The 26,641-nt window shown below is 33.5% G+C and overlaps 2 protein-coding genes across 6 annotated transcripts in view; one reads left to right on the forward strand and one right to left on the reverse strand.

Annotated features, from left to right (window-relative positions):
- Nucleotides 1-21,538, reverse strand: part of LOC143252596 (THAP domain-containing protein 2-like) — a 113,690-nt gene extending 92,152 nt beyond the window's left edge. For both annotated transcript variants that reach the window (XM_076504973.1, XM_076504971.1), the window contains exon 1: nucleotides 21,370-21,538. The gene's annotated coding sequence lies outside the window, so the exon portion shown is untranslated. The remainder of the gene's footprint in view (nucleotides 1-21,369) is intronic.
- The window catches only part of LOC143252594 (insulin-like growth factor 2 mRNA-binding protein 1), a 75,879-nt gene that overhangs the window by 2,016 nt on the left and 47,222 nt on the right, over nucleotides 1-26,641 (forward strand). For all 4 annotated transcript variants that reach the window (XR_013029056.1, XM_076504959.1, XM_076504960.1 and 1 more), the window contains exon 2: nucleotides 13,157-13,214. Coding sequence is in view for 3 of the 4 variants with exons in the window: in XM_076504959.1 (XP_076361074.1) it covers nucleotides 13,157-13,214 (58 nt within the window). In the remaining variant the exon portion in view is untranslated. The remainder of the gene's footprint in view (nucleotides 1-13,156; nucleotides 13,215-26,641) is intronic.

Consider the following 26,641-nt stretch of genomic DNA (forward strand, 5'->3'; position numbering starts at 1 on the left):
AAAATGAGTTTCAATTGAAAAGTATGAAGTTTTTAACTTGAAGTATTCACAAGGAAACTTAAAAACTTGTTTTTGTTGTTGGAAGGAACCACTGATAGTGTGGAAAAAATCAAAGTTTTGGTGTATTTGTTTTTTACATTTTGTGCTGAGTGTTAGCTGCGGTGAAAAGAGCAATGTGAAATTTTGGAATTGAGAATGGGAAGTCCATTGTAACCTGTTAAACCAGTGAGGCCTCTAAAGTAATATTAACAGTTTGGAAATAATGAAAAAATACAGTACTAGAATGATAACTAGTTTAGAGAGTTTTTAGCAGTGAGGAATAGCTTTGTGTTTTGGATATATCTTCTATGAAACGTAAGTTTTTTTGTTGTTTTATTAAAAATACTTTGGGGGTTTGCACTGCTTTACTGTCTCTCTTCTTCCTGCAGCCTTTCCTCACCCAATCACACACATGCATTTATCCCCTATGGACCAGTGTACTCTGCTCCTATCAGTGACACTAGTTACAGTAGTCCATTGTGTACAACTGTTGTTTGTGGAATTCTTGTGATGTGATAAATACCTGTTTCTCTCTCCATGGGTAGGATCTACAGAGAAAATAAAGAAGGGTGTACTAACTGTTTCTCCAGTGACTGTAATGCCACACAATGCCTTTTTTTTTTCCTTACCTGTTGCCTGGAGAAGTAATTGGGCTAACAGATATTGGTGACCTTAGTAAGCAGTCCTGTCACCGTTCATCCTGGAAGATTTAAATAAATGTAACATACTGTGGTATGGTAGAAATGTTTGGCATTTTATGGTGCAAAACATTGAGGCTATCTGTGCTAGTGGATATATTATTGGTAGGTGTTGGTCTGTGAGTCATTTGCTCTTGGATTTTTTTCCAGTACTGGAGATGACATATGTTCATGCCATAAATTACACGGTTACTTTTATTGTTGCAGATCTCTTTATTAGTTTACTTTCCTCCATTATTCTTTTTATTGGGAGATTAACAGATATCTATGAGAAACAGTCTTCTTCCTGCTATTATGAGAGAAATTGATTATTCATTGCCACCTAGTTTCTGTTCCATTGTGAAAGATGAAGTCCAACTGGTTTTCATTTACCACTCTATCAGTATAGTGTTTGATAATGTCCAAGCAGCTGTATGTGCTATCCCTGATAGTCTCAACATGTTCACTATGATATTGTTGCTCATGGTAGGCATCTGATTGCCAAAGAAAACAAAGACACTAAAATGAGCTTGTGGCATTCCACTCTTATAAACTGCACATCCTTTCAGAAGTTTGTGCCTTTGCTTGGCAGGTCTAATATCAAAGCCAGAAAGAATCTTCAACTAAATTCACATAAAGCATCTTTTCATCTGTCAATTTTACAGTAATTTGGGACAAGATATAGAAGGTTAAAAGGAAGTAAGTGCTTAATCTCAGTAACAAAGAAATATGTGACAAACTATTGTAAACACATTATGAGAGTTCTTCTCTTAACGCTGAGACTCTTCCACTAATTACCTGGTCTTTTTGGTTATCAAAACATAGATTGAAAGAATTTTTTCTTCTTTTTAATCTAATCATTTTTAAAATTATAATCAACCTATCACTGTAGAACTGAAGTTTTCTCTTTATAAGGTGGTAGTACATCTCTCATTTTCCCCTGCATCTCTTGGCCATCTTTTAGTTCTTGGCTACTGAAATTGAATATGGAGCTTTTGATGACCTTTTGCATCTTGTCCCAAGTTACCTGGAAACTGGTGATGAATGAGATCTGGTAGAATAGGAGGTTTCTGGTCTATCTAATTCAGCCATAGTCATTCTTTTTTCTAAGACATGGAACAATTCCAAGAATCCTTTTAGTTAGATATCCATCACTTGAAATGTCATTTAGGGACGATCTTCTGAAGAAGGAGCAATTTTGTTTCACTTTTTAATTTGAAGGCTTAAAATAATATATGAAAATTTGATATTTCATGCAATCTCCATTTTGATGGTTTGCATGGCATTTACTCTTTTTTTTTTGTTATCTGTGGTATATAGTATTCTGATCTATCACAAGGGAACATGTAGTATCACAAAACTGTATCTTGAGTGTCACTTTCTATCATGAAGACCATTCTCATCACTGAACAATTTACACCTATAATTGTAAACTACATTTTTGTTGATATTTTCAGGTTTTGTGTCACTTACTGAATATGAGTTATATTAATAGTAACTTCAAATGTCTTTGGAAATTCACACGAGTGAACCACTGCAGTTGGTTTCAGATATTTATCCAAAACCACTATTGCTACTGGTGAATGTATTCCATTTCAAACTTCATCTGGATGGTGCACACATACCATAAAGCAGGTTTAAAGTATACAAAGACACTGAACATTTTCCACTTTCTCTTTTCTACCTCTTGGAAAGTGTATAGATGATCTGTGCTCAAAATCTGTCATATTCTCTTTCAATCTAGACTAGATAATAGGCCTCTGGTTTATACCTCCACCTGGACCCCATGCATCATCAGGGTCTTTCCATATTTTTCCATCCAGAGTCTCTGCATAGCCCTGTGAATCTCCACTTCAGATGTTTGTAACTTTCTCTGCAGTATACTTGCAAAGCTCGAATTACTGCCACATCCCCCAACATGGCATCGTATATTTTGTGCCTTCAGTGACCATGCTTCTTGCAAACAGGTGGTCTGCTGTTTAGAAATTTTATTTATCATTTGCATACAGGAAAAGTGACAAAGGTGATTACAACCTCATACTGTGTCCATTCATTGAGTCACCTGAAGAATTTGAATCATTCTGATTTATCTTTAACAAACATCATTCAACCATTCTTTTAATTTCCATTTTTATGGATGACTTGAGGTCTTGCCATCAAGATAGTTTTATGCAGCTTTGTTATTGTAAGTATTCTTGCTTGTGATGTTCCTTTGACTTAGGGCAATGAATGATAACAATGTCTAGATTGACCAAGTTTTACTTTTTTATGGGCCATGTTTCATTTTAACTTGATGTAGTTTTTAATGCAGTAAACTACATACATCTATCTGTTATATGTTTTATTTTGTACATTCCTCTCTTACCTTATTGAGAATATTGTTTGAAAAAGTAACCAGTTGTTTGGTGCAGAGAGTAAAAATGTCCATCACGAAAACACTTAAACAACAAACAGATAAATTAACTCAGCAAGTTTCTTAAATCTGATTCTTAGTTGTTGGTAGAGTGCTTTATAGGGGAGATTTAATACTGTTTGAATTATAATGTGTGATATATGCAACTGTAGCTGTCATTCTAAACATATTCATAAAGGGTTACTCCTTGTAGGTATTATCTGTACTAGACATTTCCAAAACAGTTTTGTTTCTGATTCTGTATTGTGTAGGTAAATCCTCATTTTCCAGTACATTTCACTCGATGTCGGCTTTTATATTTTAACAAGTATTAGACTGATTAAATCAAATTTGATTATCAAAGATTGTTTTGCTTTATGTAAGCCTAAGAAAATGTGAATAAATTGTGACAAACTTTGTCACTCGTTTTAAACTCAGGGTATCAAATAAAGCCCATTAGTTCATTTCATACTTTTGTATGGTTCTACAAAAATGTTGATACTTTTATAATTATATGTCACTCTGTTTTGTAATGCTATACAATGTGTAATTTTTTTCTTTTCTAAGTTTCAAACTCTGTTTTTTTCCTCAAATAGTGAATGTTTTATTTTTACAAACCACTTGCTCATTATTGTACTCATCAGGAGTTTGCTAAAGTCTTATTTAAATTGTGAAGGTAAATCATATAGACTTTGACATCAGGCACTCTTGTAGAGTTGTACAAATCAGTAATTGTTTAGTGTTAAGTGTGACCTTCATTGTTGCAATATTGTTGTGTTTTTTTATTTCATTACATAATTAATGACTTTAACACAGTACTGATTGCCTATTTTCATTGATTTTATTATGATGCTATACAGATCTGTTTATTTTCAACCATAAAGTGTATTTTATAATAATAATAATAATAGTATGTTAATGCCATAGAATAGATTGATGAGAGTGATCTCTCATCCACTCCCAAGCTTGTTCCAAGAATAAATAGTTTTGGTTTCTACAACAGTTTGCTTTAGCAAGGACAAGGAAATTTTGATAAAGTATCTCATCAGGAAGTTGTATACTGGTTGGATCAGTGCAATACAAACAGGGATGACAGAAAATGTGGACAAAAGACCAGTTTAACATTAAAGACTGTCTCTGCACACTCACACTTGGAAAAAGTGAAACTTTACAGAAATACATTGATTTTTATTTTAAACTTTAAAGTGTAAAGTAACTGCCTCTCTTACTGTCAACAGCAAGTTACTTCATCAGCCAACCAACCTATTAGCAAAATAGAACTCTTAACTTGAGCTTAGCCTTTATCTACAAGCTCAGAATTTGTTACCTCTCATCCTGTTCTATCTAGATTATCACACAGATGTGAGAATTAACATCATATATGTTTATTTTACGAGTTGAAGCAATGGTATGGGTACAGGACACAAGACACCAGTTTGGTGGTTGAAATACTTGCTTAATTCTAGATATGAGGTGGAATCTCATTTTGCTGGTTGAAAAAAAGTGATTTCCAAAGAGACACGTGATGCAATGAGCCCAGAATAAGTGTTATTTTGTTGATAAAGATAATGGTATAAATCCAGATATATGATGTGGTAACACCAAAACTCTTGTATAAGAAATGCAGGATCTGGAGTTACACGAGTGAAAAAAAAGAAAAGAAAGAAACCTACTGACCCAAATCTTTATGAAATCCATACCTTCCACCTAACTCATCCCTAAAGAAGGGTGGGTCTCCCTTCTGAAAGAGCTCGTTTGTTTATTTTTTATGATACATCAGGATACCCAAAATGCCTGGTATATGATAGTGATTTCTGGCAATATTTATATCTCAGTAACTTAATCCTTATTTCTGTAGCGATAGTGCATTTAAAAACATATAGGAGGTTTTTTGTGATTAAATATGGGAGTGATGTATGCAGAGTTGTGGTATTTTTATTTTTTGAAGGTTAAATTTATAACTCAAAATAGCTAATATCCTCAGGGCTTGTGTGTGTCGTAAGAAATCATAGCCAGTTTGGAAATATAAAATCATTTTTTTAAATAAAAATTACCTTTGAAATGTCATCTAGTTTAATTCAGAATAGAAGTATTGAACTGCACACATTGAAGTGGATGTTAAACAATGATGTAGTATTAATATTAAGAGTTCTACATATTAAAATATGGTTTGTAGTGCTATATCAAAACTTCCAGTTTGCAAATGAATAAACTAGTTTGGCTAGGTGTAGTGCACGTGAACGTTATCATTTTATTATGCAATCAAGTGCCGTGAATCAGAAAAAAAAAGTATATTATTTCAGTTATTGAAAAATGTGTATATTTTTATTGAGTAATATTTATAGTAAATGTAATCAAGGTTTCAATTAATTAGTTTGTAGTTTATTATTAATTGCAAAGTGAATATTACGATATTTTAATTAGATGATTTATCGATTTCATATAAAACACTTCATATTTTAAATTATTACGGTACTTTCAAAATGTAACAGGATTATTTTTTTGTATAGCTTGATTACAAACTGTGTGGTTACCAAAAAAAAAATTCCAGTTGTCTTTGGCAATTACAGAAAACCTTTGTAACGCAGCGTGTTTTATTAGCACGGTCGACTGTTCTATTCCAAATTGAAAACTTAGTGACATTTGCTACCGTCTTATTATTTTTAACGATTGCCAGAAAAAAAGATATATCTTGTATATTAAAGTACGAATTGTTTATATAACAAATGTTTCTTAATTAATTAAAAATGCTATTCAAATTTTATCTTGTTTTTTATGCAACAACTCGTGCTCTTGTTTTGTTACCTAAACGATATAGCATAGAGCAAGTACATGTGTTTATCAAAAACATTAATATAAAATGTTTTAGAACACAATAAAAATAATTAACAGAGAACTTTTTGTCTTATCTAAAACATTATTTATTAATACGTCGTTTGTTTCAGAACGGAATAAAACCGTTTTCCTGGAAAAATTTATTTTCAGTAAAGTTTAGTGAAAAATAGGCCTTAAAAGTCTTGCAATTTTTAACTCTCTACGTTACTAACATGCGTTTAATATGTACCCGAAATTTTCGAATTATATCACGTGCGTACACTTTGTTTAAAAACTATTTCAGACGAAATACTTCACGTATATATTTGAAACTTGTTGAAGTACAAATTTTTAGCTCATGGCTCCATCATCTCTAGACCGATTTCATAACTAATTAGTTTTGGACTTCTGTTGATCTATTTGACCATGCCCATGGTCTGAGAGATTAACCTAGTCTTATTCTGTCTAATAGAAGATTTTCAACTGGAGGGTAGGATCGTAGATATCCTGATGAGTAATAAAATTGAATTGGGTATAAGAACAAAAAATACAGTTGTGAAAAAGGAGTAAAAATGGTGTCGGATTCAACTTAATCTTACCTAAAGAAATTTCAAAGAACACGACTGTTGAGGATTCTCTTGTTTTATTAAAAAGGAACATGGTGAAAATAGATTATCATCGTGTTTATTATTGATAGATGCTGATTTATGTGGTTAATCATAGATAGGATAAGATTATTTTGTAAGTACATTATACACACACACACACACACACACACATATGTATATATATCTATTCAACATCATTTTTTAAAAGGAAAATCTTATTCAGAAGTAACAGTAGTCGGTATTTTGTGAGCTGATTGTGATAGACTTTGTTACTTTGGATTATTTAAGCACAGACACCTAAGTTCGATTCTTATTATAGGTTCTTTTCAAGTGTTTTTGTACTATATTTAAATTTCTTTTTATTGTAAATAAGTATTAAAAATCGCACCACGTTTTCGCTTCTTGACCATTTTTGGTTATTTTTATATCCTGAAGGTAAGAAAACAAATGGCGAAACTTTGCAAACCTACTGTTTGCCATGTGGTCTAATTATCCTGTGCGACAGCCAACCAGTTTTAATGACGTAAAATTCATAATTTATGTATCAGGAAACTTTTATAAAACGCGACATAACTAGCTCTTGTATGGCAGTCAATATTAAAAAAAATATTTACTTGTAACTTGGAAATGAATCTTGAAGCTTTACTACAGTGGTTATTGGAATTCTGTCAGACCTCTTGAAGTTCGTTGAAATTTACATGTAGTGAAAGGATAGTGCGATACGAACCCGAAATATTTATCTCTTTCACATCTTCCTTGGTACGTTAAGACTAACGTAGCCCACTGGTTAGTGTGTGAGACTGTGGATCCCAGATTCCGTTGTTCGAAACTCGTTACAGCTAAAAAATAAGTTCACGTTCCTCATGTTGGGGCTTTGCGTGAGTTATAAGTGTGACGTCAAATACCACTATTTGATAAGAGAACCCCACGAATAAGCGGTTGGTGGTGTGGGCTAGATGCTTTCCTTCTAGCTAGTATATCACATTAAAATTAGGGACAGCTGTCGCAGGTGGCCCTCGACTATAATTACAAAAAATTATTACCATAGTAAAGATACACAACTTCAGAAACAACCAATGAACGCCTTCTTCCTACCAGTACACTTTTTTTTTTTTTTTTAAAAGTGTTTCTAATGGTTATCAAAAGCCAAGTTTTAACTGTTCTTGTGTTGGGTTTAAATCAAACTTTATTCTCCAGTTTAACTGGCAGTGTTAAATAAACCTTTTGTGGGACATGAATTTATTGCAATAAAAGAAATAGTAATTTCGTTAAATTTTTCTTTGCTGTAATTTATCAGTAACTAACCTATTGAATACCTTTTGTTTGTTCAAATTCTTCGATTCTCGTTAGGGTAGAATTAAAAGTTCTCTATTCCAAACTAATATTGAACAAATAGGATCTTTGTATTAAGTCCATTGTTAAAAACTTTGTTAAACTACTCCAAAAATTAAATATATTCATTATTCAAATATTGTTACAGAAGTGTTTCTTGTCTAGTCCTTTTCATGACAATATTAAAATAAATTAGACATCGTTGGTGCTGACTTTGAAGTAATACCGTTCCCAAAATATCTCTAACAGTGTTATGATAAAGCTATATTTCACTGTGTGTTCGCTTTATTTTATTTACTTATTTGTTAATAGCTAGATTTAAAGACATTTGAAACGGTAAGAACGTTTATTGGTAAACGAATTTACACGTGTGTGTTATAGCTCAGTCGTTAGGTGTATAAATGAAAAAGAATCGCCAGGTGTTAAGAACTGGTAACACATTCAGCAGTACACAACGCATAACAATGTATAACACTAACAGTCGTTATAAAATAATTAAGACCTCAACATGATATAGTAGAAAGTATAATAGTAACTAACTCGAAGTTTGTTCAGATATATCAATTGTAATGTCTTTGAAGATGTTACTAAAAGCCTTCTCGACTCTCTTTGTGGAGAGGTTCACCCCACCCTTTCTTTTATTGGAACTAGCTGAAGGTACCCGTTACAGACGTGAAAACTGTCTGAAGGACAATGGTAGATAATGTTCCATTTCGCTCCCTTTGTTATTACTAAATCCCTAATGTTCTCGTTAGATGCCATTTCTTTGTGTGTAGTAGTAATTGACTCTTCTAACTGATAAACTACTTGTGTCTTTAAATTCGGAATCTCTTTTTATCACATTGGGCAAAAGTTCTAAAACAGTTTTCTGTTGCTATACCAAAATATCCGTTAATCGATCTAGCGAACTAGTTGGGTGATTATTATCATCTTGTACACAATGGATTGTTTTTAGTCAGTGATCCGTGTACACGCCCGTGTAAATACGAACTAATGTTACAATGATATATATATTTAAACAGTGGTTACACAGTTTCAAAATTCACACATACTACGCGTTATCAAAATAATACTTCACATGGCTAAAAAAGGAATTACCACGTGTATGTAGATTGCCGGGAAGTCATAGTTGTCACGTGACATTGTGTAGAGAGGTAATTTTTCAAATATTCGAGCTGAAAATTCATTCAGAGTTCACGTATTACGTCGATTGCTATACTGCTAATTACATTTGTTTCTATTTGAAATGCCGATAGTTACTACTTGTCCGTACAATGGATTGATAATGAACGACCCCATGGTTCCAGGCTGCAAGGTTTGGTTGTTTTGGAGACAAGATAAAGTATATATTGAGTTAAAAAGAACAAGATCACGAGAGGTTCTTTACAACAGACCCTCGGATTAATGGGAGTTGGATTTTCAATATTTCCTAGCTGTACCAGCACCTGGAGGTAAAAACATATTTAAAAGTTTCTTTTTTGTATTATCAGCAGAGTGGGAGTTGTGTAGCTAAATTTCGCTCGTAGCCTAATGTTTTTACTTTTTTTATACGCGTATTAATCCACAACAAAAATGACTGATCTTTGTGACTTTAACTCCAACTTGCTACATTGTAGGAAATTATTGGCCGGGTATGGCAAAGTGGTTAGGGCACTGGACTCGTAACCTGAGGGTCGTGAGTTCGAATCCCCGTCACGCCAAAAATGCTCGCCTTTTCAACCGTGGGGACGTTACACAATTGCTGTTGGTCCCACTGTTAGTTGGTAAAAGAGTAGTCCAAGAGTTGGCGGTAGGTGGTGATGACTAGCTGTCTTCCCTCGAGGCTAACGCTGGTAAATTAGGGACGGCTAGCGCAGATAGCGAAATTAAAAAAAACAAACAAGAAATTACAATTTTGAAGTTAGGAGGAAGAGGTTTAGTGTACCTGACCCTCCTGGGTATACAAAAATATATACCCAAACACCTAGAGAGAGAGAATTTTTGAAGTTGCAGCTTGAAGATAAAATCCAGATACTGTCTTGCTTTAAGGATGAGAAAGTAGTGAGTGGGTCGTTTTATGGAACCCTCGTGAACAATTTCCGTGCATATTGAGAAAATTAATAAATAAAAACATGGCGATTGATCGTAGGGGTAAAAACTTACGCTTTTGACGTCACTTGATAAAGCAACCTCTTGAGTTACAAAATAAGTGATAATATTGTTGATAGGTACATAGATGGTTAAAGTATTTACCACTGCATTGCCCATTGTCGTATTTTCTTGATAAACGATATTTGTTATCTTGTCTATAGATTTGGGTTACCGGTAACCAGAGTTGCTCAGTTCGGGCCTAATGTATTCATATAATAAATGGTTTATTTGGCCGTATTAGTAATGATGAAATGTTGTTCTAGCTACAGTAATAAGAGTTAACAGGAAGGTAATATTGTACTGCAAATGATCCTCCATTAATTGTACTGAGAATAATAAAACTTCAATACATTGTTGGTGGTCCATGTAGTAATTTCTTTTATTTTCTGAAATTTTTCCACTGGGATCATGAAATTTAGATCACCCGTTGATGCTATACTCTCCCATAGTTTCAATTTTTTAATTAAAAATTATTTACCAGTTGTTTTGTTAAGAGTCTAATTACCAGTAACGAAGACGTTAATTAATTACTCATAGCTTGTTAATGTTGCAGAAAATTTGCAAAGTTTTAATTCAGTAGTTAACGTTAAAACAGTTTTCTTACGGCTCCTTTATCTCATATCTATTACATATATGACTGAGAGGTTTTGTTTTGTGTTCAACTTTAAGGTTATAAAAAGTGTTTAATAGTGTTTCGTTAGCATGTAAATTTGCCCATTTTTTTAAGGGTAGTGCTACTTTTGGCCCCTTGATAAAGTTTCCCTTTAGTGATACTACTAATATTAACCAGCGAGATAAGTTTGTGTTAGAACTCGGATAAACTTTTGAAAACCTGACTGAGTGAAGAATGTTTAATGTTCAAAGCCACGTTTTCCACCAGGATCAATGGCGTGTTTCAGTACGTCACGAAGCCTTGTGATTGTTACTAATGGATATAATAATTTATATGCGTCTTCAAGTAATTGACATATAAAACCAAGACTGTGAGTGATGTGTTCAGTTTTGTCATGGTTCTTGTCAGATGCTTTAATATCAACAGATTTTTGTATTTTCTGTAATAGTTTAGTTTTATATTTGTGTGTTGTTGGGTGAGTAGGTTGTTGTACACTGATTTTACTCGTAAATAGATATTAAAATGTGGACGCACGATATTTTTCTTTTATCCCTTTCCACAACCACTACGCGTAATATCCGATACAATAGTTACTTAAGTATCTTGCTAATAACAGTGATAAACCTTTTAAACCAAATGTTTATTATTGCAACACAGTAATAAATAATTGTGCTTTAAATGCCATAAGATGCACAAGGAAACCAGTAAAAGTATTTGCTAACAACAGTATTACCTACAGAATGTATTAGATAGTGTATAATGCTGAATTATTTTATATTGTTAATCCACAGTTTGAGAACTTTTAATACATTGAGATAGTAAGAGAGAAAGAAAAGAAAATGTGTGGTAGTTGGTGCGTTAGAATCAATGCTGTCATCACCCTTAAATGCAGAATTATCTGAATAAGTCTTGGCATGTTGTATACTTTTATCCTCCATGTATTACACTGAGTTCTGTGCAAGAATACTAGGCAAAGTAGTGCTAAGTTCTGTGCAAGAATACTAGGCAAAGTAAAATACTTAAAATTAACCGCCAATCTTGTGTAAATAACAGTGAAAACCACATTTACACACCTTTTCTTTTCTTGTCTGGTGAAGACGATAAAATTGTTGGTTCTTTGGTTAGTCGTAGTACGAGAAATAAAAACTTGCCTATATAAGGACGCTTCACATGGGAAGAAAAAGCCGGTCTTTTTCTTCTTTTTTTCTTTCATTTTGTCAGCTCGTAGACTTAGGAATGTATAAAGAAGCCAATGGCTGTTGAACAAGGTCAAAATGGCTCCTAAAGAAGAGCTTATAATTGGCTAAGGTTTAACTTACAGGGTGGGGCTCTAACAAAGCTTTACCAGAATTTTTCTTTGGAGTGGAAGGACACGATTTTTGTGTGAAACTGATAGACAGAAATTACGTACGCGAGAAAAAGATTACCTTGACCTTGACACATTACCGGTGACAGTATTCGTTTAATACTTTGAACAGTTTTTATAATTTTGTAACATGCAACCATGTTGACGTGTGAGGACAGCTTTTGTATTGAAAAAAAATATCAGTACTTGCTTTAAGTGAAAGCGTTTATTTTAAAATAAATGAATATTTTTATTTCCAACTATGCACGAAGATGGTTTCGACGCCAACACGCTCTTGAAAGCGGTGAGTTTATTATGAATGATGGATTCTAAATTGAAATACATCACTTGCACTAATTCGTAAATTTATGAAATAACTGAATCAGTTTAGGGATAATATTCTGTATGTGGAGTCATGTACGCACATCTTTGTGTGTTTGCGTAATTTAAAATGCTTTTCCAATTTGTAACATACGTGATATAGCATTAATTATATTGACTTAAATTGATATCGTTTGTTTATGCTGAGAAATGTTTACTTATAAACAGTCAGTTGTTTGCAGAGGGTCTGAAACTAATACAAACAAACATTAAACTACAAGGGGCTTAAACTAATACAGATATAGACTAAAGAAACCGTAATCTACAGAGAGCCTGAAACGGATACAAACAAATATTAATCTGCAAGGAGACTAAAACTGATACAGATATAGACTAACAAACAGTAATCTGTAAGGGACCTGAAACTAATACAAACAAACATGAATCTGCAGAGGGCCTGAAACTAATACAAACAAACAGTAATATATATGGCCTGAAACTAACACAGATATAGACTAACAAGTAGTTATCTACATAATGTCTGAAAAGTTATTACTTTAAGAAGGTGGAATAAAGTAACTAAAGTTGGTTTGTGTGTGTGTGTTTGGGTTATTAATTTGTTCTTAAAGACTCCACTGTTTCACTTGACAGTTGATTATTTTTTTCCATAAAAAAGAAACTAATCATTGTAACTCAATTACGTTCAACACAATATAAATCTTGAAGAATGGTTTAATCGAATTAAATGTTTGATATATTATAACACTGTCAAATGAAAGTAGATACCATGCATTAATCAATACCATATTGATATAGATTGTATGAACTTTTAAAACAATATAGTGTGGGTCATTATTAAACTAGTATTTTTTGTCTTTAACGCAGGTTTCAACTTCATGGGATCTGAGCTTTTAGTTGAGCCATCAGTTCCTCAAGGCCGGAGGTAAGTGTGATGTCTTCATCTTAATTACAATGAGTATTGGCACTTGGGATTAAAACAATTATGAATTATATTCTGTAAGTCGTGGGAAGTCTTTGGCAGGCACGTGCTTTATTTAAAGACGAAATTACAAAATAGCTGGATTGATTTTAAGGCCTGAAACCACTGTTGTGAGTATCGAACTGATGTCTTGTTAATATTTCATTGTTGTTGTTGGAGAATATTAATAATATATTCCAAACAAAGTAATACTTGTACAATGATTTAGTGGTGCTATCGGTTGAGGTACATGCTATTATATTAAAATATTTGTTGTTTTTTGTTTGATTTTTTTAAGCATGGGCAAATGTAAATAGTTTCATTAGTTTTAGTATACGATAATTCCATAACGGAAATCGTGCGTTTTAATATTGTTTGTCAGTGTACTCAGAAGCTTGACCTTCATGGGTGTGGTTATTTGTTACGTCTCGCGCAAAACTAACTTCCCTAATTTTACAGTGATTGACTGGACTAGAGGATAGGCTTTTGGATAAGTACAATGGAACTTGATCGCGCGTAAAATGTACCAATAGTCCAGCACTCTAACCATTGGACCACGTTCGTCTCCACAAGTTATGAAACTTTATAAATAGCAAAATGGAAACACTATTGAAAGATGCTTTCACACCTCTCTTTATTTGAAATCAACCAAGTCCAATAAGTTTGTGATAGATAATTGTAAGATACAAAAAAAATGTGTGGTAGAAAAACGACTATTTTAAGTTTTAAAACCAGATGCATTTGTTGGATGCTAACTTCAAACGTCCCCCACCTTACTGTGGCTCAGGGGTAAGCTTGATGGCTTATACACAAAAAATCGAGGTTCGGTACCTGTGTTGGGTACACTCTACGTAATCTGTTATGTAGCTTTGATTCTAAAAAAAAGAAAGCAAAACGTTTCAAACGACTGTGTTCGCACGGTCAAAGTGGTCAGTACACTGATTTTCTCGCATTGTGTCCAGCCATTTTCTGAACAGCGGAAGTGACGTGTGACACAATATTTTTGGCTTACCCTGTAGGTGTGTGTAAAGTGTTGATTCTCTACAGAAACAGACGATTTCTTTACCGAGACGTTAAAAACAGCGTTACAGAGTTATTCGTAAGATTTGGTAATTTCTTAACGAATATATCAAAATTACACTTTAAACTGTTAAATCGTTTCGAAATTTAATCGTTTTTTTTGTTATTGTACCGAACATAACAATAGAACGGCAGTTAATGTTGAATATAATGTAGTTTGTATTCTGAAGGTATGTTTGGTGTAATGTTGAGCTCAGCGTATAACACCTTTAGTTGTCTTATCCCTACTTTTGTAAAGTAGACCTTCTAACGTTATTAATAAGTTTATTACCCTTATTCCATACACACGTATGTTGAAAAACATCACGGTTATAGCAGAAACGGTAGTTGATTACGAAGGTATGAACTTTTAGGAACTGTGACGAAACTATTTAACACCCCACTTTGTTCGTCTCCTTCTTACCTGTGTAAATTACAGACAACTGTCAGAAGTGGTTCGGAATCACGTGATATTTCCCTGGAAAGGAAAGGAAGTAATGTGACGAATTTCCTTGTATTTTCTTTTACGTTTTGAAATCACCTGGTAGAACATTCTAGGGATATGTATGTGGAAAAATTGTCACACGTGATGCAAATCAAACATTTTTTTTTTTTTTAGAACAAGTGAATAAACTTTTAAAAGTCTACAAAGGAAATCGTGGTTTAAAGTAATTGCTAGTTTCTCAACAGTTATACTAGTCGGTTATAACAAAGAAACGTTGCAACTGAACTCAGAATAACGTGGAAGTTTAAAATATCGGTAATCCTGCTTTGTTGAGTAACAGTACTTTTGAAGTACTATATGTAGTATTCTTTGATAGATTGTTTAGGCAGAGTATTCATGATGAAACTTGAAGTATTGAAGACGAAAGGCGGAAGACTTTCGAAACGTCGTCCTCTACATTTGTGTCTCTACAACAGGCAGTTACTGTATGTAGTGTTGCCTCAGAATGACCTGGTCCTACGCTGACCCTTCCAGTTAATTGTTAGTTTAAATGTTAACACATAAGAGATGTATTTTTGGTTTAATTCAGTTTAGCAACAACAATACGTGTAGGTACCGTCATTATTTAGACACACTCAATTATGTTTCAGGTTGGCGTATATTCTTAGTTCAACCTCAAGAACTGTTAAAAATATTAACACCCCTTCCTTATAAAGTAGACTGTTCCAGTGGTAGAACTCTGTATTTTAGAGCTGACGAACCAGTTTTTAATATTACTCCACCACCCTTAAATTTGTGAGTGAGTTATAAGAGTGATAGTCAATCCTTTAACATAAATAGTGGATAGTATGATGTCGCTCACTGGCTGGACTACACTCCCTGTGTTTAGTTGTTCAAAGGTAGAAACAATGACAGATATCCTGAGTAGCTTTGGCATAAATGTTGAACAGAAATGCCAAAATATGTATAAAATTGTTTTTTGTAAGAAAATAAAAGAATGGCATGCGCTTTAAATGGTTGTCTGTAAGGGCTCACGAAAAGCTGAATATAATTTACAACAATCACTTCTGAAATTTGAGAGACAGTTCACCTAATAATTATTTAAACAATACTAGGCATTAGGATAATAATTATAACAACAATGAAAAGCAAAAACAAAAGTTAAGAAATTGAAGCCCAGTGGATTGAAGTTAAAACTAAAAGCTCGTAAGACTGACGTATATGCAAATATTTCTATTATATACCCAGGTTCAGCATGGCCAGGCGGTTAAGACACTGGACTTCTAATCCCGAGGGTCGCGGGTTCGAATCCTCGTCACACCAAACATGCTCGCCCTTTCAGCCGTGGGGTGTTATAAAGTAACGGTTAATACCACTATTCGTTGGTAAAAGAGTAGCCCAAGAGTTGGCGATGATGACTAGCTGCTTTCCCTCTTAGTCTTACACTGCTAAATTAGGGACGGCTAGCGGAGATAGCCTTCGTGTAGCTTTGCGCGAAATTTAAACCAAACCAAATATATAGCTCCCTTCCCCCAGTAAAAGAAGAAACTTAATTCACAACTGATGATAAAAGAATGATAAAAATGGTTTCATAATTTTCACTCAAATTTTGAGTAATACAACATTAGGTTTTAAATTCGGTTGGAGAGATAGATACTGTCAGTTGTTGCAGATGGAAAAATTTGATGTTAAACTAATTGTATTTAAATCAAGAATGAACAAAGATATTGATAAAGGATTTGAAATAACGTTAAACATTATTACGTATTTCCGATCATATACGTTCAAGATTTAAGCATTTTATAAACCGGTTTCACCAGGATACGAAACATAATTATTTTTCTTCTATTAAATGTTACTCCGAATAATTTTTTTAATCTCGAAAATCTGTTTTTTGTAAGGTAAGAAAAAAACGAATAGTGTAACTTGTGTTGGTGTAAAAACGCCATTTTAGTGATGTAATCCTAATGGGGAATGTACGTTATAGGACATAGGTTTTGGGATGATAAACGTTTTGGCATTTAAATTAGAGAGAGTGAGAGCTAGAGAAAGGCCTTTATTCTCCAAATAATAAAATTATTTAGGTCGACGTTTTACCCTTGTTGTATACTCAAAGCCTGTTGTACAAATATTTTCTGTAAACCTTGTTAGGCCTAATGATTGGTTTTTAAGGGTATTTTAAACGGTGCATTCAAGGTTGTGGTGTTAAAAACTAAATATCCCTAAACGTGAACCATACATAATTAAGGGCTTAAAACAATCGGGTGGAGAAAAAAATCTGTCTGTAGTGGAGCTTTTTGTTTCAAAAACCGAGAAAACTTTCCATATTTACTTTTTAACCGCGGTATAGTGGTTCATAGAATGGCTCTAAGTTTGGTTATCCATGTACCAAGTTAAAACTCATTAAAATTGAAAGATTAACGAAATGTTAAAAGTCTATATGGAATTTATTTAAACAAGTCAAGTATTCAACATAAATCAGTTTAGTTTATAATTATTTTCTTTTACATTTTTTTTGTATTTCTAATAAAGGACACTTATTTTTAGCCGTGGAATAACGGCTTATAGAAGGGTTCTGAATCCATTTTCAAGTACAAACTTTTACCCCATAGCTTCATTATATCTTGACCGATTTGATATCTAATTACGGTTTTGGATTCAGGAGGTTAAGCCCTTTTGGTTGATGTAATATCACTACATACAAGGTTTTATTCAATAATTCACTCTAGTCCTACCTAAAATAATTTCAATTTTAGGGTAGGTTGGTAGAGATTCCGATTAATTAATATTGGCGCAATATCTTGTTCAAAAATGTCGAACTAACTGCTTGTGCAGCAACCAATAAACTTATTGGAAACGATTTTTGAAATAGTGATAGAAATCTAACCGTTACTTAAAAGTGAAGAGATTGGTATAAAACCTCAACGATGTAATTTACACATGTTTCAATGTGGTGAAAAGGCTTAGTAGTACATTTAATCAGAGAAAGGTGGTGGTGACATATCTTACCACCTGGAGCTAGTTCGGGTTTATTTTTTCCGAAATGGTGTTTGGATCGGGACTTAACTTGTTTCTGTGAACCTGGGAGAGTCAGGTTCTACTTGGATGTCTTTTTTCCGTTCTCCTAAATTATTGTTACTTGTTGGAGTAATTTCGTTTGGTTTGAATATTGCGCAAAGCTACATGAAGGCTATTTACGCGAGCCATTCCTCATTTAGCAGTGATAGCACCACCTACTGTCGATTCTTGGGCTACTCTTCTACCAACGAATAATGGGATTGATCCATGACTGATAAGGTTTACACATTTGGCATGACAAAGATTCGAATCTACGACTTGCGGATTGCGACTGGAGCGCTCTGACCATCAGGCCATGCCACATCCCAGTTGTAGTAGTCCTTAGCCGTATCGTTTATTTCTTTTGTTTCAGTTGTGTTTGTGTGGAGATAGAACATTGTTGGTATCTATGAAGTCGAGCTGAAAGTTAAATCAACACACATCGTCCGTCAAAACATACATTTTAACTGAATATAAGTTTTCTGTAGCTTATTTAATTTAAAAATTAAAAAGCGGTCGTGACATTGATTTAGTTTACGTTTGTGAAAATAAAAGACTTCGAAATGGAAAGAAAACGATTTGATAACACAAATAGTTGAGTGTTGTCTGTTTTTTGAAGTCGTGAAAAGGTTTGGACATACTGTAGGTTATTCTATTTCATATGTATGTGTGTGTCTGGTATATTTAGCTTGTTAAAGTGTGCAACAAAGACTCAGTAGAAACTACCATATAAATGAAAAATAGACAGCATAAGATGGTATATGCGAAACTTATGCTGTGAATGTGTCCCCGCATGTTTTTATTTTAGATGGAATAACCCGTGTGCTCTAACTATATAAATTGTTCCCAAACTCTCCATGAAACCAAATTTATCACACTTGTGAGGCGAAAACAAAGTTGATACAGCACGCGACGTTTCGTCAGTGTTCACTTCGATTCATCTCGTACTTCAGTTCTTGATGACGCCAGATAACTGCCTACATGTCTCATATCGTATCAACATTGTTTTAATACCCTGATAACGCCAATTTTGCATTTATTTTAGAAGTTTAGTAATTATTTGTATTAAGTCAATGAAACACAAGCGATTAACTCGGTAGCTTTACACAGCCCTGACGAGACAAGAAGTGTAAATAAAACGTTTCTTTTACAGATTTTTACACCAACAAATATATGATCGTGACAGCAAAGCTGTAAGAAAACAATGTAAATTACACTATGTATACAAAAGTTTTTTACTTTGTAGCTTTGATGACCTTGGAAGATTCCATTATCACTAAGCGCAGTAGTGCTTAAGTATGTCGTGATGGGCCGGGATAAAAATGGCCGACCCTTATTATGTATTGCTCACCATAGTCTCAAATCTATCTTATAACCATGTAAGAGAACTTTATGAATACAGAAGTTAGATTTTCGAGGCTTTCAGAAGCTATTAAGAGCTTAGGTTTAGCCAAAAAAAAGAAAGAAAAGTGTAATTAAAGTAGAAAACTGGCATTAACCGCAAAATGTTCTAGTGATTATTCTGACATCAGAAGGGCTAGCTCACCAATGTTTGAAGCTATAGAGATGACTTGCACACCAAATTATTACATTTTAACTTTGAGGACAGCAGAGAAAAAGCATAACACTAACACCTGATAGCCATCAAGACAACTAAAACTGCTGCCTTTATAATGACTGCTTGCTCTTCGTTATAAGATATTCAATAGTAGAGTTTAGATAAAAGAGGGTAAACAAGTAATAAAAAACTTAATAAATAAAGTGATGTAGGGATGGCAACGTTCAGAAAGTACTGAACATACAACAATCCCTACATAAGGTAAGAATGCTATATAAGCTTATGGGAATTAGCTATTTGAGTATCCATAACATTATTCAGTTTGATGGCTGTTATTTAAAGGAAAAGAATCCAACACTTAGTTGTAGATAAAAGTCATTCTTGGAAATATATGGCTACTTACGTGGGGATTTTTGTGTATTCGTTACTACCGTGTTTGTGTTTTTTTGGGTCTGCCATCTCTACGTTATACTATTACGAGCGTGTGTCTGTATATATATATATATATATACACATACATGTAAATAGTAAAGTCAAAATCGTTTTATGTGCATAATGGGAATAAATATCTCGTTAGGATAATTTACGTACACTAGAAACAAAATCAATTCTTTTTGAGCAAATGTATGTTTTATTTTCATAAATACTTGTATTTTTAACACTGCACGTAATATTCACATTATGTGGCCTTTTTTTTTTCTCGTGGATGGAAACGACGTAGGGTTTAGGTCGTGTTTAAAATAAATGAGATATTTTATTTGTTCTGGGCGTGCTCGTAATGTTTCGTTTTTGCACAATGTACATTATGTATTGTTCGTAAACCATGTGAAGTGGTAAGTTTATGAAACGGGCGTTTTCAGTGTACTCGAAACAGCTTATGTTGTACACGATTTAGGGAATAATATATTGTATACATCTGTATTCTTTCTGATGCATGGATATATCGTGTTTCTCCGATAATAAGACCTACCCATAAAATAAGACCTAGTGTGATTTTTGGGGATAGTTTTAATATAAGCCCTACCCTTAAAATAAGCCCTAGTTAAGAGTGGCAGGAAGAGGAAAGAAATTAACTAAGTTAGTTAGTTTGTGTAAGTATTAATCAGTTAGTTTAATAGTTTAATAATAGTTTATTTTAAATGGTTAGTTTAATAGTTTTACTTTGTAACTTCATTTTTTTAATATATCAAAATAAGACATCCCCCGAAAATAAGCCCTAGTGTCATATTTTGGAGTGAAAATTAATATAAGCCCTGTCTTATTTTCGGAAAAACACGGTATCTAGCTTACGCCATTTTATTTCGTTTTATGTTTCTTCCAAAAACAAGTCGTTACCTCTCAAGGAAATTATTTTTGTTACGTGACTGAAAGAAAAACATTTGGTGTGTTGAGTCAGACATGAGTATTGTGCCAAGACGTTACTGCCTAATGCAAGAGTAATAATTGGAAATTAAAAGATTTCAGTCAATTAGACTAAAGTACTATCTCTACGTGTTGTATATAACATGTAGTCGTTATGAGTGAATACTACGTGCACTTGGTCGCAACAACTCTAGAAAGTGTTGCCATGTCAGTTATGTGTAAAGTTTCTTAGCTGAAAAGCACAATACAGCAACAAATAGCTTTTTCCTCGCAAGTCATATGAATATATAAACATTAAACTGTTTTATTATTGGAAAAGCAATTGGGCACACACATTTAGAATTTGCGAATATTACGTTAGGCCTTGAAGGGACCGATTGTTTTTAAAAATTGATATAGCCAGGATGAATTTAAAAAACAAACGAATTGCGTTCGTGTTTGAAGCTAAAGTGGTGGAAATATGTTCACACACAACTTTCTCGTATGCTATAGTTTAAGTTATTTATTTTGTATATTTACTGGTTTGGTTTTTTATACATCACAGGAGAATAAGCCACCGACATCCAAGTTGTTAAAAGTGCTTTTTTTTCCAACTGCGAATATTTATAAAAAAAAAATCACAAGAGAACATGACTTACTTGCATTATCCACAAAAGGCCTCTTTTTCTTTCATTTTGCTTGTAAAAGTAGACGCGGCGGAAGTGTTCGATATACCTTGAACATAGATATACATATTTTGAAGGAATGGCACCCTACCAGCTCAAAGACTGGACTTCCCTCGTTTTATTCGTGGCTAAGGTTGTTTGTGAATTTTGTAGGGAGAAGCACCAGTTGTACGTTTATTTTTATTTTTTTTAAGTTGCCAGCTCGTGGGGCCGGATATAGGGTACGGCGCCCTGATATGATAGTCTGGTAGGGAGAGGGGGGTCTAGTGTGGAGTCTTAACAACGTGTCTGTAAAAAGTGTTTGTACTTAAATAGTAGATTAAATATAGAGATCAGAATTTCCGGTTTCTAACTCAGGTAATTGTTAGTGAACAAACTTTGTGTACTTAAACAATGAGTAAATACGCAGTGCCGTGTGATCTGAAATCCTAATTCACGATAACTGAACAATACCAAGTTTATATGGATACAAGTTTTTACTCACAGACATTGGACTGAGGAGAACAAGTGGAAATGTCGAAATCTGTCTGTATCCGTATCCATTGGTATTGTTCCGTTATAATGGATTTAAACTTTATTTTTGAGAATAAGAATATGTGCTTTTAAAATGCGAAGTTTTTTAAGTGCTTGACAGTGTGCTTGTGTGTGTGTTGTTTTTAAGGACTTCCATTCTTAATATAAAATATAGGATTCGTTATTTTGTTAGTTGATTATATGTAGTTTATAATAAATAAATACATACACACTTTTAGTTTATGGCTCCCTCTGGATTACTTATTTTTTATCTTTGATTTCACACACGTTCGTTGTGTCAAAAGTTCCTACTCCATTTTCGTGACCGTTGGTTCTGGTAGTAACTAAAAGCGCATGTGCGAATAGCGGCATTGAAAAATTGCCTTAAGAGGCTGGTTGGGGAGGGTGGAAGGTAAGAAAGGAATGTTGCAGTTATCCACTATTAAGAACCTGAAACGTTTTTTATTCACCTTATCCCTGGCAAAGGCAAAACTTATTTTATCATAATACATTAATATTGTGTTTTGAATTTGAAAGTTTATTACTTTATATAAGCAGGTAGGGGTGAACCATTGTCATTTGTGACATCTTTACTCCATCTTATTTACGCACTCTTCCACCCCCATCTCGTGCAAATAGTGATAAAATATAGCCTTAAGTAGATGCCCCCCACGTAGCCCGTTGTGTAACTTTGTGCTTAATTTTAAACAAACCTGAGTAGAAGATACATAGTTGTCAGAGCAGAAAAACTTAATGTTTTCTTTGTGTGAAAAGATAAAATAAGATATTTTAAAAGATAGATACCCCGTCTTACATACAACGTTTAGGCAGCATCTGTTTTTGTTAAATAATCCTGGTTTAGTGTTTTTTAGAAATACGAGCAAGTTTCTCCTGAAAGTGATTTGAGTAGAAGCGAGTCGATGTTCCTCATTAGTCAAGGAACCTCTTCTATACTTATCAATATTGTACGAATCTTTAATAAGTGTACAGAAGGTTTTTCGAGAAGTAAACTTCGTCGACACTTCTATGACATGTACAAAACGTGAATAAAATAATTACACCTGCAAAATAATAAATGTATAGAAAAAGAACACAAAATATTAATTTAGAAACCGGTAAGTTACTAAGTCGCCGAACAGATTAAAATATGCTTTTAATGTGGGTTCATATTTTAGTCATTTCGAAGCCGTTAAAAAGATAAAACGTTTCTTTCATGTTTAAGTATTGAAATATGACGTTTCCTAGTGTTTTCTCTTCTGCTGCTATTTTTTTTCCTTTAGATATTTGGCATTACTAATTATCCAAGTGAGACAACGCCATCCTGTTGAGTCATTATAACATTGAAACTTTAATTCACCAAAAGATACGTAGTTAATACCAATGTTAAGCTTTTGAGGAATTAACGAAGTCAATTAATAGTGTGAATTAGCGTATTTTTTCAGCTTAGTTTAAAATAGTTGAACTACATAACGAATATTGTTAACAAATAGTCGAACTGGTTTAGACCAGTAAGTGGGTTTTGATCGGATCTGTTTTTAAAACATTAAACAAGGTAACAAGATTCTATTTCGTGCATTACACATTAAAACCGAAGTTCCCTTTTTTATTTTAATCTAAAGATGACCAAAGATATACGAGAAACGTCAATTCATGCGTTTGTTCAAAACTACCACACTATTTCAACGCCAACCTCTGAGAACTACTTTTTTACTCGTTCTCTTTTGTGTGCGTATGTATACATGTAAACAGTTTGTTGTTTTTTTTAATTGTAGAAGCAACTAAAGTTATAACATTATTGAGTCGTAGTACTGAAATAGTAAAATAATTATTTCGAGTAGCATATATGATAATCGCTGTAGGTGAAGGTATACACGTACGTGCGTTGCTACAGTGTCAGGATGTAAGCAGTGGATTGGGACACAATCGATTTTCTCCCATCGTGCAAAAATGGAAAAAAGAGCGATCCATATATAAACATATGACGTATTAACACCCCCCAAACCCTCCGTAACCACTTCTACGTTTTGCATTTTCGATAATTTATTAAGTTAGGACTTATATATTTTCTTTTTGAGTAGTTTGTAATGGAAGATGTTAAATTACTATCCCTAACAGCTTGGAAACAAAAGGTCAGATTAATTTTGATTTTCACGTACATGCTGTTCGTTACGGAAAATTGAATGCGCATGCTTTATGATGTAACGCTGATGAAAAGAGTTTCACTTAATAATGTGTATTAATGCGGAGAATGTCCTTACATAGTTCTATAATTAACCAATATGCATTAGAAATAAATTGGTTCTTTTTTGTGGATTAAAGTCGGTTGTAAAATCATGTGGAAACCTATAAAAAGGAGTGAGTGAATCATCATGTTTAATTGAAAACTTTCATCGCTCTCTGTACAACTGTAGTCTTAGACCACATCTGTCAGCGTCATCATGCATACAAATTATTACATAAATTAAAAGAATATGTTCCATGACAAAGTTTTCTATGTGTTCATTGTAGTGCAGGAGTTGTGTTGGAAAGGGAACCTTACTGAATCTAGAAAAAATTTAAAATTATTTTGGACTAGATATATCGTAAATAACAAACAAGTATTAAATAAACGTAATTAACAGTTTTTGTTCGTCGTCATGGTTAATAGCTTATGCGATCATCTAATTCTACTTATCAATTAATAATTTTTTTAATGATAATTAGTTTCAAGTGATAGTATAATCAACTAACCATTGATCTCCGATTGTTATAACCTTGACATTATTGTTGGTTGTTATTTCAGTGTTAGTTATGTATGCTTTGTTTGTTTTTCGAATTTCGCGCAAAGCCACACTAGGGCTATGCAGAGGGAAGGCAGCTAGTCATCTCCACCTATCGCCAACTATTTTACCAACGAATAGTGGGATTGAGCGTGACATTTAACGCCCCCACGGCGGAAATATCGAGCATGTTTGGTGCGACGAGGATTCGAACCCGCAACCTTCAGATTACGAGTCTAGTGTCCTAACCACCTGGCCATGCCGGACTGTCACTTATTATATTTGAATCGTACAATGCTGTTTGTATATGTCAATAAATCAAGTTGAAACCAATGAAATCAGTCTTGAAGTAAATGTATTGCTATCCATAAAAGTAGATATGTGTAGGTGTAAAATGTTCTTTTTTTTCTTCACATAGGATGTATAAAACAATATCATTCTGAGATAGAGAAGAGGGTTATGAAAACACAACGTGTACAAATGGGCCATTTTCAAATGTGTCTTTACAAGCAAGTGATATTTCTCAAATGAAACTACGTATGTTTGTGTAGACGTGGATAAGTGCATCTGGTGTATCTGGATTTTCAAAAAGTATTTGATAATGGGCCACGTAAAAGGCTTTTAAAATTTTTTCTCTATAGGTTTAGGAGATAATATGGTAAATTGGATAGAAAACTGGTTGGATGGAAAAAAGCTGATGGTTATTATAAATGGAGTTCAGTTAAACTGGATTAATGTCATACGTGGAGTTCCTCAGGGTTCATCTTAGGACCTTTATTTGTTTTTTTTTATTTACATCAGTAACATATATGAAGAAACAGTAAATAAATTAAATAAATTTGGAGTTAATATTAAAGTATTGGGTGTTGCTAGCTTCACAAGAGGGTGCTGCTGCTTTAGAAAAGGATTTGAATCGTTTTGTGAGTTGGGCAAATAAATGTTTTAATTATAATAAATGCAAGATATAGCATGTGGGTTATCATAATTTGAACTACGAGTATAATGTGGATGGGAATAACTTTAACAATGTCATGAAAGAAAGGGATCTTGGTGTAATAGTTGATCAGTCTGTCCAAGCAGTGTACTATTGCTAGTGGTTGTGCAAATACGATTTCATGCTGTATTAATAGAAATATTGAATACAAGTCTAAAGAGGTTATAACTTTATTGTATAGGTAACTGGTTAGGCCACATTTGGAGTGCTGTGTTCAGTTTTGGGCTTCTTACCCTAAGAAAGACACTGAATTGAATTGTTGGAAGGGTTCAGAGAAGGGTTACTAGAAAAGTGTTTGGGATGGTGGGGTTGCATCAGGAGAAACTGAAATTTTTCAAATTATTTTCTGTTGAAAAAAAAGAAGAGTGGAGAGGTATCTTAATCAAATGTTTAAGATCGTAAATTGGATAGTTTTGATGTATCATCATTTTTTGTATTGAACAGTGAGAACAGTAGGACTAGGGGACACGAGTATAAACTATGACAGGGTAGGAGTGATCTTCAGTGAAAAGAGTGAGTTTAATAAAAAGCTTGATAAATATATGAATTATAAGGGCTAACTTTAAGATTTTTATTTAATTATTTTAAGAGGATGGAACAGCCGAGATGGAGTAGTAAGTTACACCAAAATGTTATTTGTTAGTTCACGAAGGAGTTATTTTGATATTAGATTGTACAGTTGTAGTAATTAACACTAGAATGTTCCGTAATCAGCTTGTACAGTTGTACTAAGTCAACACTGCACTCGTGCATAATCACATTGTACAATTATTGCAGTTATCACCAGAGCATTACGATATCATATTGTACATTTATACTAGTTAACACTGGAATCCTCCCGGGACAACGATAAGTTTACAGACTTGTGATGCTAAAATCCGGTAGTTCGATTGCTCATGATAGACACAGTAGTTAGTCCAATGTGGCTTTTCCCTAAAACAAAAACCACTACACTTTCAATATAAAGTTGTAGTTAACG

The sequence above is a fragment of the Tachypleus tridentatus genome, chromosome 6, assembly GCF_004210375.1.
Source record: "Tachypleus tridentatus isolate NWPU-2018 chromosome 6, ASM421037v1, whole genome shotgun sequence".
NCBI classification, from domain to species: Eukaryota; Metazoa; Arthropoda; class Merostomata; order Xiphosura; family Limulidae; genus Tachypleus; species Tachypleus tridentatus.